Below are 14191 nucleotides of genomic sequence, written 5' to 3'. Positions count from 1 at the left end.
AAACATCAAAGGAGATTCTCCCATCTCCTATAGTACCATTTTCCCTTGTTCCTGCCTTTAAAAAAATAATACTCTACCAGAAAAGACATGAAACTAATCCTTTATTTGATGTGTTTGCCTTTGCTAAAGTTTTCACTAAAACAAAGACACCAGAAATTTCAAAAACTATTAACAGCCTATTTTGTAGCTATGCCTTTGACCAAAGATTCCAATATTTTTGTGGACATTAAAATAAACCAATAAAATGTATAATGGAACAAAAAATATTTCTCCAGCTAGATTAAAATGTGTCTTACCTGATCAACAGTGAACACTTTAATCCTTTCACTTCCTAACCATTTTTGAAATTCTTTCCTCCAATTAATCACCAAGCTTCCAGGAGTAACAATGAGTGTCTTTTTTATTACTGGCTTGCCTCCATAGAGTCCCTGACGCAGGAGTGTCCAGATGAGTGAAATGCATTGCAGGGTTTTCCCCAAACCCATTTCATCAGCAAGAATAGCACCAAATCTGCCATTCATTCTGTAAGATAAAACTACCTTTATTCTTGGTAGGAAAAAAATTAGATAACATGAAAGATACAAAAACTTTATACAATAAAAAGCAAACATAAGTGACTTCTTTCTCCTATCCTACAAAAATGAACTATTCAATTCAAGGAACATCTGAAGTGTAGAGAAGGGGCATAAGTACATTTCCATATATGGAACATAACTCCTATCATGTTGTAAAAAATTGTTTGGAGGGAAGAAGGAATGGAAAAGGGAAGACCTGTTAGGAAGCTGTTGCAACAGTTCACATTGATGGTAATGAGGAGAGCAGACGATGGAAATGAAGGTGAGAAAAGAAGAGAGAGATATTTCAGAAGTAGATATGAAAAGTACATGTGAAAGATGTCAGAGAGAGTTATAAGTATCACTGAAGTTTCAAACATGGGAAAGAGGGTGAATAGTCATAACTACTAAGAGAAATACTAAAGTAAGAAGGAGGCACAGATTTAAGAGAAAGTTCAGTTTTGAACATGTTGAGTTTGAGATGCTAAGGCGATATCTAGATAGACATGTCTAAAGGCAGCTGGAAAAGCAGTTCTGGAACTTGAGACAGAGGCCAAGCCTAGGAGACTTGGGAATCATCTGCGAAGAGGCAAGAATTGAAAGCACAGAAATACACGAACTTGTCAAATAGAAAACACAGAAAGATAAAGAAAATAAATCAAGGACAGAATCTAATGGTATATTCTCCCTCAGTAAAAAGACAAGGAGCAACTGAATGGGACAAAGAAAGAGAATAAGTACCTCAAAATACTATTGAGAAAGGGGTGGCTAGGTGGCGCAGTGAATAGAGCACTGGCCCTGGAGTTAGGAGGACCCGAGTTCAAATTTGACCTCAGACACTTAACACACACACAAAAAAACCTAGCCATGTGACCTTGGGCAAGTCACTTAACCCCAATTGCCCTACCTTCCCCCTCCAAAGAGAAAAAAAAAATACTACTGAGAAGATTATAGTTGATCCTGCATCATTTTCTTATTGAACCTATTTACAATTACTTGTTTTTGTTCTGTAACTGCTTAAGTCATGGTTCTTTGTCTCTGAACTTAGTTTAGAGCAGCTGGCCTGTAATGGGTTAAGTTTAAAATTCTTGCCTCAATGAATTTTGCTAACCTTGGGGAATGTGTGTGAAGAGAAAGCAAGTTTGGGCCTGATAGCTTTATTCTGCTAAGTTACCCTTCAAGGACATGTGGTTTTCTTACCAAAAGTCTGGGCCAATATCTCGTCACTGAACTCAAAAAATGGGCACTTCTTAGTCTCATGAGAGAAGGGGAGTTGTTGCTAGCCCCCATGACCAAAATTTCAACCAATCATGTTGTTCCCTGCATTTCAGCTCTTTCCCTTAATTCCATGATGTCACCTACCCTGTTTTGTTCTCTGTTCTATACTCCTCAAAACCTATGGAACTGTCCTTTTGTTTGGGGTCTTTGGCATAAATAGAAGCAAGTTATTGACCCATTTATTGATAGGTAACATGCCCCTGCTAATAAATGTTATCTTGTTTGCAGATCTGCTTCATTCACCTTAACCTTGGTTAAACTCTAAGACAGTACACTATCCTTCACACAGGAAAATGATGCTAACAGACCATATTTGGTAGGGAATATATGGAGTTGTTTTTCTAGTAGTGATGATGAATTTATCATCATCAGTTGACAGAAAACAGCTACTAACATTTTGCTTTGACTATGTAAGGATTTCCCAACACACATACTTCAATTTTCACCTAGACAAATTATAAAATCTTCTAGAATGTCTCCTATCTGATCATATTCATTACAGATCAACAGCTAACACAATACTATAATCTTAAATCACAGATCTGAATTTAAATATAGTTAACATTGTATGTATTTTAATTGAAATAATCAGTTAATTCTAATTTTGCTGCAGAGTTTTAAGCACTTTAACTCTCTGCTTTATTAGTGTAGAAGTTTTAGCAATTTAAAGAACATGAAACATCAGACATCAAAAGAAAACTAGAGGTTCACTGAGTTAAGACTCACCATAGGAAACTGGAGCCCAACATAAGAGCTCTCATTGTCCTCTAGAATAAAAGTAAGATGGCTGTAGAATAAAGAATACCTGATCTCCCACAACTACTCTAATGTAGTAAAAGCCTGTAATGTTGCAAATCACTATAACGTTCTGGAACTTCATATGGGCAAAATCCTACATGAGCAAGAAACTGAAAAATAGCCCAGGTTATAGGAGTCAAATCTAAATATCCAGTAGCAATATCATTACCATCACCTTCATTGCCCAACTGGGTGCACCCTCTAGAGTCCTCTAGACTTTTCCCATCATTCCTCTATATCAGGTACCTTCTCCACACCTTTTCAGCTTCCTTTTGCATTTTGTTCCCCCCTCCCATTAGATTGCAAGCTTCATGAGAGCAGGGACTATCATTCTTTTTCTTTTTCTGATATTCCCAGCACTTCAGGTAGTGCCTGGCAGTAGTAAATGCTTAGCAAATGTTTACTGACTGATTGCTTAACCTTGCAAGTTTATGGAACCTTGCATATTTTTCAAAGTCCTTTCACATATATGATATTAAGAATTTCAAGTTGGGATGACCTGGGATCGAATCCGGGCTCAGATACTTAGCACCACACCCAGAAATAACTGGCCATGTAACCTTGAGCAAATTTCTTAACCCCAATTGCTTAAAAAAAAAATTGTGGGGCGGCCAGGTAGCACAGCGAGTGGGAGCACCAGCCCCAGTGTCGGGACATCCTGGGGATCGAATCCGGGCTCAGACACTTAGCACCCACCCAGAAACACCTGACCGTGTAACCTTGTGCAAGTTATTTAACCCCAATTGCTTAGGGGCAGCCAGGTGGCTCAGCAAGTAAGAGCACCGGCCCCAGTGTTAGGATGACGTGGGGATTGAATCCGGGCTCAGATACTTAGCACCACACCCAGAAATAACTGGCCGTATAACCTTGAGCAAGTTACTTAACCCCAATTGCTTAAAAAAAAAAAGAATTTCAAGGAATTTTTCAAAATATTAACTAAAGATTTAAGGAAGTGACAAAAAATTAATTTGTGTTTAGACACAATAGCATTCTAATTCTTGGCAACATATTGCTAAATTACTATTTAAAGGTGTGGTAATTTTGGATGATTATAAGACTAATTTGAATAATGTGTGGGTATGTTCAATGTCAGGATGTTTTTGAAGCATTATAATTATGAACCATAAACATCCTAAGGTTTTGGCAGGGGGCATTGCCTATAAAAAGCAAAGAAATAGGTTATAACAACTTTCAAGTCAATATTATATGCAGCTTGGAATACTGATACAAACAAATGGGTCACTTTGTTTGGAAATATAATAAATAAAATAAAATAAAACTTAGTTAAGTCTCTTTTCAAATCTAAAATGTTTCATAAACATGAAGAATTACTAACTATAAATTTTTGTTTTGATAGGTTTTGGCACATACTCATCTCAACTGCTCCATGGTCTCTTTTTTTCAAGAAGTAACAGAAGTGGGCATCTTATTTGTCATCTTATTTACTGCTGCTACATAGGACTTTTGGGAGACCCCTTGATTTATGGAAGTCTATACTCCCCCTCCTTCTTCAAAGCCAAATTTTAAAAACAAGGCTTATTATTCTGGCAAACAGAAGGTTGTCCCATCCACTTTCATGGCTTTTACTTTGTAGAGTGAGGTAGTAGAAGTGGGAAGGAATTATGGTTCTACCATAGCCTAGCAAACCATGGTGAAAACTGGGAAGAGACATATGCCATCATTGCTAGTCACTGGAAAGCTGCCATCATTACAAAAGCCTAGTGGTTTTCAAGTGTAGTCTGGGGATCCCTGGGTGAGAAAGGGGAAGAGCTTTCCTAGACCTTTTCAGGGTGTCCGTGAAGTCAAAAGTATTTTCATAATAATACTAAGTTGTTTTCATTTCTAATCTGGTAAATATTAACAGATAAAATCCATATAAAGAAATGCCTTTGGGGGTTAAGGGAATCAGTCATTTTTAAGGGTAGAAAGGGGTCCCAAGACCAAAAAGTTTGACAATTACGCCTACAGCCTATGGAACATATACAAAATGTTTAAAAGTAGGGTTGTCAATAAACAGCATATCACATTTTCTTGAGTAAAAGGACTAATTCATTCCTTTTCCCATTAAAATACAAAGTTTTCCTCTGCACACCTAAAATTCTTCTTGTAACATTACAAGTAAAATGTGTAATAGGTTGGATGAAACAAAGAGAACTTATTTTCCTACCTCATTCCCATCACACACTCATAGAGAAACACAATTCCTTCTTTTTGGTGTGGCCGAAGATGATGTACAAGGTAGGGATCTACAACTACATCCACAAGCGGTAAACAGTTCTTATTGAATATCCACTGATGACTCTTATCTGGTCGTGGCATAACTAAGGAATCTTAAAATGAATTATTAAAAAATATATATAAATGTATTTTCATTTTAATTATAAGCGATTACTTTTGCCATCAATTGTACCATTATAAATTTACTATCATTAGTAACAGTAATTATTATTAAACTTTTGTTTTTGTTGCTGTTCAGTCATTCAGGCATGTCCAACTCTATGTGACCCAATGGACAAAGCCCAAATTTTCTTAGCAAAGATACTGGAATAGTTTGCCAGTTCGTTCTCTAGTGTGTCCCCATTTTAAAGATGAGGAACTGAGGTAAATAGAGTTAAGTGACTTGCCCAGAGTCACACAGGTAGAAAGTGTCTCAGGCCAGATGTGAACTAAGATCTTCCTGACTCCAGGCCCAATGCTCTATCCACTGTACTAGTCAGCTGTCTCTATTAAACTTTAATAATATTTAAAATGTATTATTTAAACTTCAAAGTTTACAAGGCACTTTAAAAATATTATTTCACTTTGTCCTCATGATAACTGTGTGAGGTAGGTTCTATTATTATTCCCATTTTACCTATCAGGAAACTGAGGCTGCAAAGAGTTTAGTGACTGACCTGCTCAGGGTTTCACAGTGAATAAATATACAAGGCCACACATATTTGAACTCAGGTCTTTCAATGGTCCTAAGTTAGAGAACAAAATTTTAAAAAAGAAAAAAAAACTCTGATGCTTACTCTCCTCCATGCAAGTTCTGCTCAAATGTCTCATTTCAGTATAGCAGTGACCCTGTCTACTTAAAGGCTTCATTCAATGAACAGGTCCTGCCTAGTTGGAAGGACTTCAACTATGCATGCAGCCGGCAACAAATAGCTGTTCAAAGGCCAGACATAGCTAAGTTTGAAGAGGCTTAGTGCCATACGGCTGGAGGCAATAAAAGCAACAAGAGTATGTGATAAAAACATAATTTTCAGTAATATGAAAAACTAAGTGAGCTCCAGAAAGAAATTTTATCCAGTTTTAAATTCTGTGAGGGCATGAAATCAAGATTAAACAGTTCAGCTACACTGCGGATGATAAATGCAATTCAATTCAAGACATCTTTCCTAGGTATCTATTGTGTGCTAGGCATAATGCTAAGCACCAGAGAGACAAAGGCAAACAGCAAAAAAGTAAACAGTACCCTCCAAGAGCAACCAACTGGATGCCTGATAAATCAAGAATTTACTGCATATATGTATTGTATGAATCATATTTGTCAGGTAAAGACTGGGAATTAAAGAAAAAGGAGAAAGGGGACAATAAAACAGGAGGAAAAGAATCAGAATTTAATGTGATGTCAACTTCAGTGAGGGACACTTTCCAGATCACATGAGGGGATTTTTACAAATCTAGGACTATGCTAACATTAAAAAAAAGAAAAAAAATTACTGTAGCTTAGACTGGATAAGTCATTAGCAGTGCCTCTGCACAAGCTGAGGTTCTGCTGTGTCACATATCAAGTAATAAGGGAATAGTGGGCCTTCAATGACAGTCCATTTATATTTACTACAATAAACAAGCAACTATGTAGCTGAGTAGATAGAGAGCTGGGCCTGATAGAAAGACAGGACTTTAAATTCAGGTTCAGATACTTACTAGTTGTGTGACCCTAGGCAAGTCACTTTAAACTGTCTGCCTCAGTTTCCTCAACTGTAAAAACCGGGTAATAACAACACCTATCCCACAAGATTATTGTGAGATCAAATGAGATATCTGTAAAGCTCTTAGCAATGTACCTGGAATCGATTCTTCCCTTCCCTTCCCCGCATGACTGTTCTGTTAAAAAAAAACAACACGTGTGTGTATGTGTGTGTGTGCATATATATACATGCAAAAATTTGTATGTATGTGTTTATATATATATATATGTGTGTGTGTATGTATATACATTTGTGTATAAATGCATATGTATGTGTATTTATCCCAGAAAATATGGTAATATAACTACAGATACCCAAAAGGAACAGAACACTAACAAAATTTCAAAAGGAAATTATTACACTAACATTAAACCATAGTGTTCTCTGGAATATATCATACTTCTTCCTCAATCTTTTGACCACATTAATAAAGGAAATTATCACTGAGATATTCTAAATCTATAAGGCAACTTTCATGGTTAGTCTTTTAGGAGGTGACTGTTGCAGTAGCTGAATTGGCCAGGAAAAAAAAAGACGATTTCTTCACTCTCCTTGGCAAGTCCTCCAGAAACACAGCTAAAAGCCCAATGCCAGATGGCACTAGAAGAGATGCTTTTATAACTCCACTGAGAGAGGTTTGGCAGGAACCTCTTCCCAGGTGAGCAACACAGCAAAGCCACACAGGTTCATCTGCCTTTTGTACCTGGTGTAACACAGGAACTGTGACTTCAATTTTGGTGTCAATAAAAGACAGATACTAGCGGCAAAAATGAGGCACAGACAGAGCAGCACCTACAGGAGGTCTTTTGCTTACAGATCCTATTTATAATGATTGACTCTTGTTGTTGAGAACCAAATAACACCAAGCTATAAAAAATCTGGTAAATATTTCCTAGTCTTTCCAATGTAGTACTTAAGGTTCTAGTCCCAGTCATGCCACTATTAGCTGTATATCCTTGAAGTAAGTAATATAACTTTTTTGCTCCTCAGTTTTCTTATCTATAAAATGAAGAGGCTGGATTACGTGATCCTAAGTCCCTTTCAGTTCTAAAAATTCTATGATTTTGTGCTTGCAATAGGAAAAAAGACTTAGCAAATGTATCACATAGGTTCTTTTCACTTCTATTGTCAAGACAAATGATCTATTTGCTTATTATTATATGTGCAACCTTCATTAAATTTAGTAGTGCCTTAGAATAATATTTGAAATTCTAAATATATTTGCAGTTTGGATCCTTGTATCTCACCAGGAACCAAAGGGTAATAAGTAGTTCCATGTAGTCATACTTATAATCAAGAGACAGCAAAGCCTAGTGGACAGGGAGCAGGAAGGAGTTGGAGTCAGGCATGTGCTGGCTCTGCAACCCCTGGGCAAACTGCTTGACCTCTTAGTGACCCACACTACTCACTAATGGAAGAGTTGCTGATTTACACTGGTAGGAGGAATTTTCTGAATGCAGTTTACTTAACCAATGAAATGACAGATCTGAACAAAAAAATTCTCTTGTAATGAAGGCATAGGGGTTTCACAATAGAAGTATAAATTTTGTTCAGTCACTTTTTAGCCTCTGTGACCCCATTTGGGGTTTTCTTGACAAAGATACTGGAATGATTTACTATTTTCTTCTCCAGCTGATTTTACAGAAGAGGAAACTAAGGCAAACAAGGTTAAATGTCTTGTCTGGGGTTATATAGCTAGTAAGTAAGAAGAATAAATAGAATCACAAAATTATAGGTCTAAAGCTGAAAGGATGTCAGTAACAATCTAGTCCAAGCCCTTCATTTTACAGATGAAGAAAGTGAGGCCCAGGGAGGTTGTGACGTGCTCAGGTTTGAACAGGTACTATCAGATATAGCATGTGAACCCAGGTCCTCTGACTTCAAAGCCAGGGCTCATTTCACTGTACCATATTGTCTCCTGATATTCATTTTCTTCCCTACTAAATAAATATAATAGCTGTCATTCAGGTTTACTTGCACTGGAGCCCATTTACACATTCCTAATTTATCTACAGGTCTGCACTTCATTCATAAGTCTATATTCTAAATATACACACATGTATATCTACAAATGTGTACATATATGTGTGTATACAAACATGCCCAGATACATAAATCATCTGTATACATACATATATATATATTCCAATATGAATATCTATATGGGCCTCCTTATTTGATTATGATTATTTCCAAAAAATACTATAAGACCTTGGGTAATGCTATACAGAACTTCCTTTTTTTTTTAATTGAGAAAGCAACTTTACAAAGAAAAGAATCAAATTAAAATTAAATTTTGACAATTCCCATGGCTCCATATATCTCTCCAATTTTTAATATATGTTTCAGCATTACTGTAAGCAGTATGTCCACATAATGTTTTAGATTTTGCCCTTTTTCCATTTGATATTACTTAATTAAACATTTCCAAGTCAGACACTTGATACCACTGAAGGTTAAACAGCATTCTACTACGTCATCCTTGGGCATTCGGATCTTTTTTCTGGTTTCCAATTATAATAATATGCTATGAACAAACATCTTTGTACAAATTACTTGCTTTTTATTTGGTATTATTTCTCTTTGAACTTTTCAAAATCTCAAATATGCACAGAATGTTTACAAATAAAAGCAGATTTAAACACAAAACAAATTATCTTTTAAATCCCTTACTTTGTGCAAATGGATCATGACGAGGTTTGAAATTTGGGAAATCATCTATATTCTTTTCCTTTGTGTTGGATTTACAGATACTTTTGACTGGATTAGAGAAAGGCTTCTGGGTAATTTGTGAAGTTGTGAGGCATGGGCTCTCTATGCTAGACTGAAAACATCGCCCACTGCTGTAATCATCTGAAGAAATTATACCCATGACTTCTATCTCTTTTCCACCAATCACTGTTGTTTCGCCCTCATTTAAACTGTCCAAATGTTTCAATTTATATCCAGTGCCTAAAAAGGAAAAAGGAAAAAGAAAAAAACGGATTTAGTGACAATGAGCAGTGGAACAATTTAATTAGTGACCAATCACCCAGAATTCAATAGCTGGTAATGAAAGCAACTGTTTTGAATCTGAATAACTTTTCATGACTAACAAGAAGGAAAGTACACAAGATCTGTGCTTTTGATTAAAAACCTAAATTAACACAGGTAATCCATAAGGATAAAATTAAGCGTTATTTAGGAAAAAAAAGCCTTAACCAGAACTGATCCAAACCACTGACTATAGAATTGTTCTTTCCTAAGAACTAAGCAAGGAAGAATGAAAACATGTGGCAGAGAAAATCTGTGATAGTCATTGAATTCCAGCAGAGCAACTGGAAAGCCAGCACCACCAAAGCAACTGGTCATCCACTAATGAAGAAGCTGAAGTTGAAGGGAAGAGTACAGTAATGACAATAAAAACAATCAGTGATGGTAACTGTTACCAAGACAAAGGTCTTGTACCAGCCTAAATGAGATAGAAGTCTCCCACTGTGCTATGTGCCAGGGATAAAAAGACAATGGAAAAACTCCCTACTATCAAGCATACATTGTAACAGAAGTGTTCACAAGAACTTAAAAAGGTTAAGGTCTATTGCATCTAGGGCCATCATCAGTGGTCTAGGCCTATGTCTTGCCACTGAACTCCAATGGCTCCAGAGGAGAGAGTTGATGCATTTGCACAGCTCTGCCTCACTTAAATCCAATCCATTTGCAAGTAAAGCCATCACCCTCCTGATGTCATTAGTCCTCTTTGAGAAAAAAGGACAAACAACAATAACCTTGGGAGTGAAAGAGATACTAGCTAAATTAGAGAATAGGAAAGACTTTGTGGAAAAGGAGGCACTGGAGCCGAGCCATGAAGAGATGCACTTCTGTGCATCTGCAGGGATGAGATGCATTCCAGGCAGGAGGAACAGTCAAGGGAAAGGCACAGAAGTGGGAAATAGGCACCTTCCTCTTTTTTATAGACTTCTACTTGCTTACTCAAATACGAGAGAGAATTCTCCCCCCCCCCCATTCTTCCTCTCCCTCTCCCTCCTGCTGTATTCATCTTTTAAGATCATCTAAAACATAACAGAAGCACTTCCAAGCTGTCTAATTAGACTTCCTCTATGACCCTTGAAGATGAGATGGTTCTGAGAATAGACTTGTATTATCTTCCCATATTAGAATGTAAACAGGCTGTCATTATTTCTTCCCTTATGATTGCTTGCCCATGTTTGCCTTTTTCTATTTCTAAGTCCTATGCTTGCATTTTAAAGTTTCTATACAGTTCTGGTTTTTAATCAGTAATGCTTAAACAACCTCTATTTCATTAAAAATCTGGTTTTTCCTCCTGTAGGATTATACTCAGTTTTGCTAGATGAGTTACTTTTGGTGGTAAGCCTGTAACCTTTGCCTTCTGCAATATTGTATTCTAAGTGCTCAATTTCTTTATATTAGTGGCTCCTAATCTTGCGGAATCCTGACTGAGGCTCTTCAGTACTTTAATTCTTTCCTTCTACCTGTTTGCATTATTTTTCCTTTGATCTATAAACTCTGGATTTTGAATAAAATATTCCTGGGAGTTTTTATTTTGGAGTTTCTTTCTGGAGATGACCAATGAGTTATTTCTCTTTTCATGCTGCCTCTGGTTCTAAGAGATCTAGATAGTTTTCTTTTATGATTTCTTGAAATATGATATCTTAAAATTATAAAAAGAAAGGATAAGAGACTATTATTGGACTCTGAATGAGGGAAAGAGAAGACAGACAGGGGAAAAGTAAGAATACAAAAGAATAGATTGGAGGGAAATACATAATTAACAATCATAACTACAAATGTGACAAATTCATCCACAAAATGGACTAGAGGGTAGAATCTAATGATCTTATTACTTAAAATATATTGTTCCTTACAGGGGCAGCTAGTTGGTAATGTATAGAGTATCAGGCCTGGAGTCAGGAAGTCCCCAGGGAAGTCATTAATCTGTTTGCCTCAGTTTCTTCATCTGTAAAATGAAGATAATAATAGCATCCAACTCTCAAAGTTGCTGTGAGGATGAAACAAGATTAAGGTGCTTGGCATATAGTAGATGCAATAAATATTAGTTATTATTATTAATATTTACTATAGGAAATACACTGAAACAGAAATATGCACAGGAGTCCAAATAAGGGCCGAGAGAGGAATTATCCTTTAGCTGAAGTAAAAAAAAGGCAGGAGTACTTAAAATGATATCAGACAAAGAAACAGTAAAAACAGAATTAAAAGAGATAAACAGGAAAGCTACTTTTTTTTTTTGGTGAAAGAAACTACAGACAATGAAAAACAACAATTTTAAACATATGCATCCAATGGAATAGTTTCTACATATTTAATGGAAAAGCTAAATGAGTTACTGGGAGAAATAGACAACAAAAATATAATAGTGGAGAACCTCAAATTATTCCTCTCAGATTTAGAAAACCTACATAAAAAATAGACAAAAAAGAAATGAAGTTCCTGGATAGAATTCAAGAGAACTTAGAAAAGATAGAGGAAATGAGTATAAGTCTATTATGTTGAAATGATCTCAAAAGAATGGAAAGGTAAAAAAAGGGATACAGGAAGAAAGCGGGAGAGGAAGAGTGGAGAAAATTACCTCACACAAAAGAAGCAGGCAAGGAAGAGTTTTTGCAAAGAACCGGAGAATTGGGGAGAAGGGTAACAGGCAACTTATGAACCAAACTCTCATCTGAACAGGTTCAAGGAAGGAAGAGTATATATACCGTGTTTCCCCGATAATAAGACACTGTCTCATTATTTTTTTTTTGGACAGAAAAACACCAGAGGGATTATTTTCAGGGGAGGGCTTATTTTAGAGGAATCTTACACAGTAAGGGGAGGGCTTATTTTCGGGATAGGTCTTATTATCGGGGAAACACGGTACATATACAGCTGAGTATAGAAATTCATCTTATTCTACAGGTGGGGAAGAGACTAAGAGAAAGGAAAGGGGAATGATAAGAGAGAAAGTACACAAAGAGAGTCAGTGGTCGGAAGCAAAACAAACTTTTGAGGAGTCGAGAAGGTTAAAAAAAGGAATAGAAGAAAACAGGATGGAAGGAAATACACAATTAGCAGTCATAATTGTAAATGTGAATGGAATGTACTCATCTATAAAATGGAAGAGAATAGGAGCACACATTAGAAACGAGAATCCATAATATGTTGCTTACAAGAGGCACAAACAGGGTTAAAATAAGGGGCAGAAGCAGAATTTATTATGCTTCAACTAAAGTAAAGAAGGCAAGCATAGCAATCATGACTTCAGACAAAAACAAAAATAGGTCTGATTAAAAGGGATAATAAGGGAAACTATATTTTACTAAAAGGTACTATAGATGACAAATTAGTATCAATAGTGAACAAATATGTACCAATGGCATCAAAGCCAAATTCTTGAAGGAAAAATTAAATGAGTTTTACAGGAGGAAATAGACAATAAAACTATGTTTGTGTGGCTACCTCAATTAACACTTCTCAGACCAACATAAATCTAATTATAAAATAAATAAGAAAGATGTTAAGGAGAATTTCAGAAAAGGTGGACATATGAGAGACTTAGAGAATACTGAATGGTAATAAAATTGGTTATAATGCCTATTCTCAGCTGTACATGGCATGTTCACAAAAACAGACCATTTACTAGGGGATAAAAACCTCACAATCAAATACAGAAAGGCAGAAATATTAAACACATCCTTGTCAGGTCATAATGTAGTATACATTACATTCAATAAATGGCCTTGGAAGTACAAATTAAAAATTAACTGAAAATTAAATAGTCTAGTCCTAAAGAATGAATGGGTCAAAATACAATTCATAGAAACAATCAAGAATTTCATTAAAGATAATGACAATAATGAGACAACATTCCAAAATGTGCGTAATACTTACCTCAAATATCATTGTAGAGATAAGAGAATCATATGAAACAACAAAAGAATGATTTAAGTCAGTATGTTAAACAACTATTTAACTACAATCAGGCCCTTTGCTTGGCAAGTCTTTTATTCATCTCTCAGTCTATTCTTGACGATGTCTGTCTGTCTACCCACGCCCCCCTCTCTCATGAATTATCCTCTCCTGTTTATCAACACATTCATTAAACACACACACACAAAATTTCCCTTCATGATATCAAGCTACTTATCTACTCTGTCAAGAAGTCTGGCAGTGAATGAAACAACAAACACTATGTCCACTGCCTCCACATCCTCTCAGCCTGGCTACACCTCCATCCTTTCCAATTAGACACTTATCTGAAAATTCCTCTTTTCAAAGTCACCAGTTACCTCCTAATCACAAATGGATTTCTGTCAGTCTTCACCCTTCTTTAATTTTCTGTATCATAACACTCTTATCAAATCACTCTTTCTCGAAACTCCTTCCTCCTTTGGCTTCTGTAACACTACATTCTCCTGGTTGTGCTACTATTTTTCTGACACAGTTTTCTCTTTAAACTATGCTGTCTGTTCTTTTACCAACGCAAAGTGTAGGCATTCCCCAAGATTCTATATTCAACTGTCTTCTCTCTCTAATCTGAGTGATTTAATCTAATTCCATGACTACAACTATCATCATCTCCACACA

At 36.1% G+C, this 14191-nt stretch overlaps 1 protein-coding gene across 2 annotated transcripts in view; it reads right to left on the bottom strand.

Moving 5' to 3' along the window:
• The window catches only part of RAD54B (RAD54 homolog B), a 137743-nt gene that overhangs the window by 23346 nt on the left and 100206 nt on the right, over positions 1–14191 (bottom strand). For both annotated transcript variants that reach the window (XM_069086628.1, XM_069086627.1), the window contains 3 exons: positions 9263–9541; positions 4798–4960; positions 297–522 (listed from right to left, as the gene is read on the bottom strand). In XM_069086628.1, coding sequence (XP_068942729.1) covers positions 297–522; positions 4798–4960; positions 9263–9541 — 668 coding nt within the window. The remainder of the gene's footprint in view (positions 1–296; positions 523–4797; positions 4961–9262; positions 9542–14191) is intronic.

Source organism: Petaurus breviceps, unplaced genomic scaffold (assembly GCF_028583685.1).
Source record: "Petaurus breviceps papuanus isolate PSGF00001 unplaced genomic scaffold, PetGlider_PUasm1.0 179, whole genome shotgun sequence".
Classification (NCBI taxonomy): domain Eukaryota; kingdom Metazoa; phylum Chordata; class Mammalia; order Diprotodontia; family Petauridae; genus Petaurus; species Petaurus breviceps.
The sequence above is the reverse complement of the archived record's forward strand: the minus strand, read 5'-3'. Positions and strand labels throughout refer to the sequence as shown.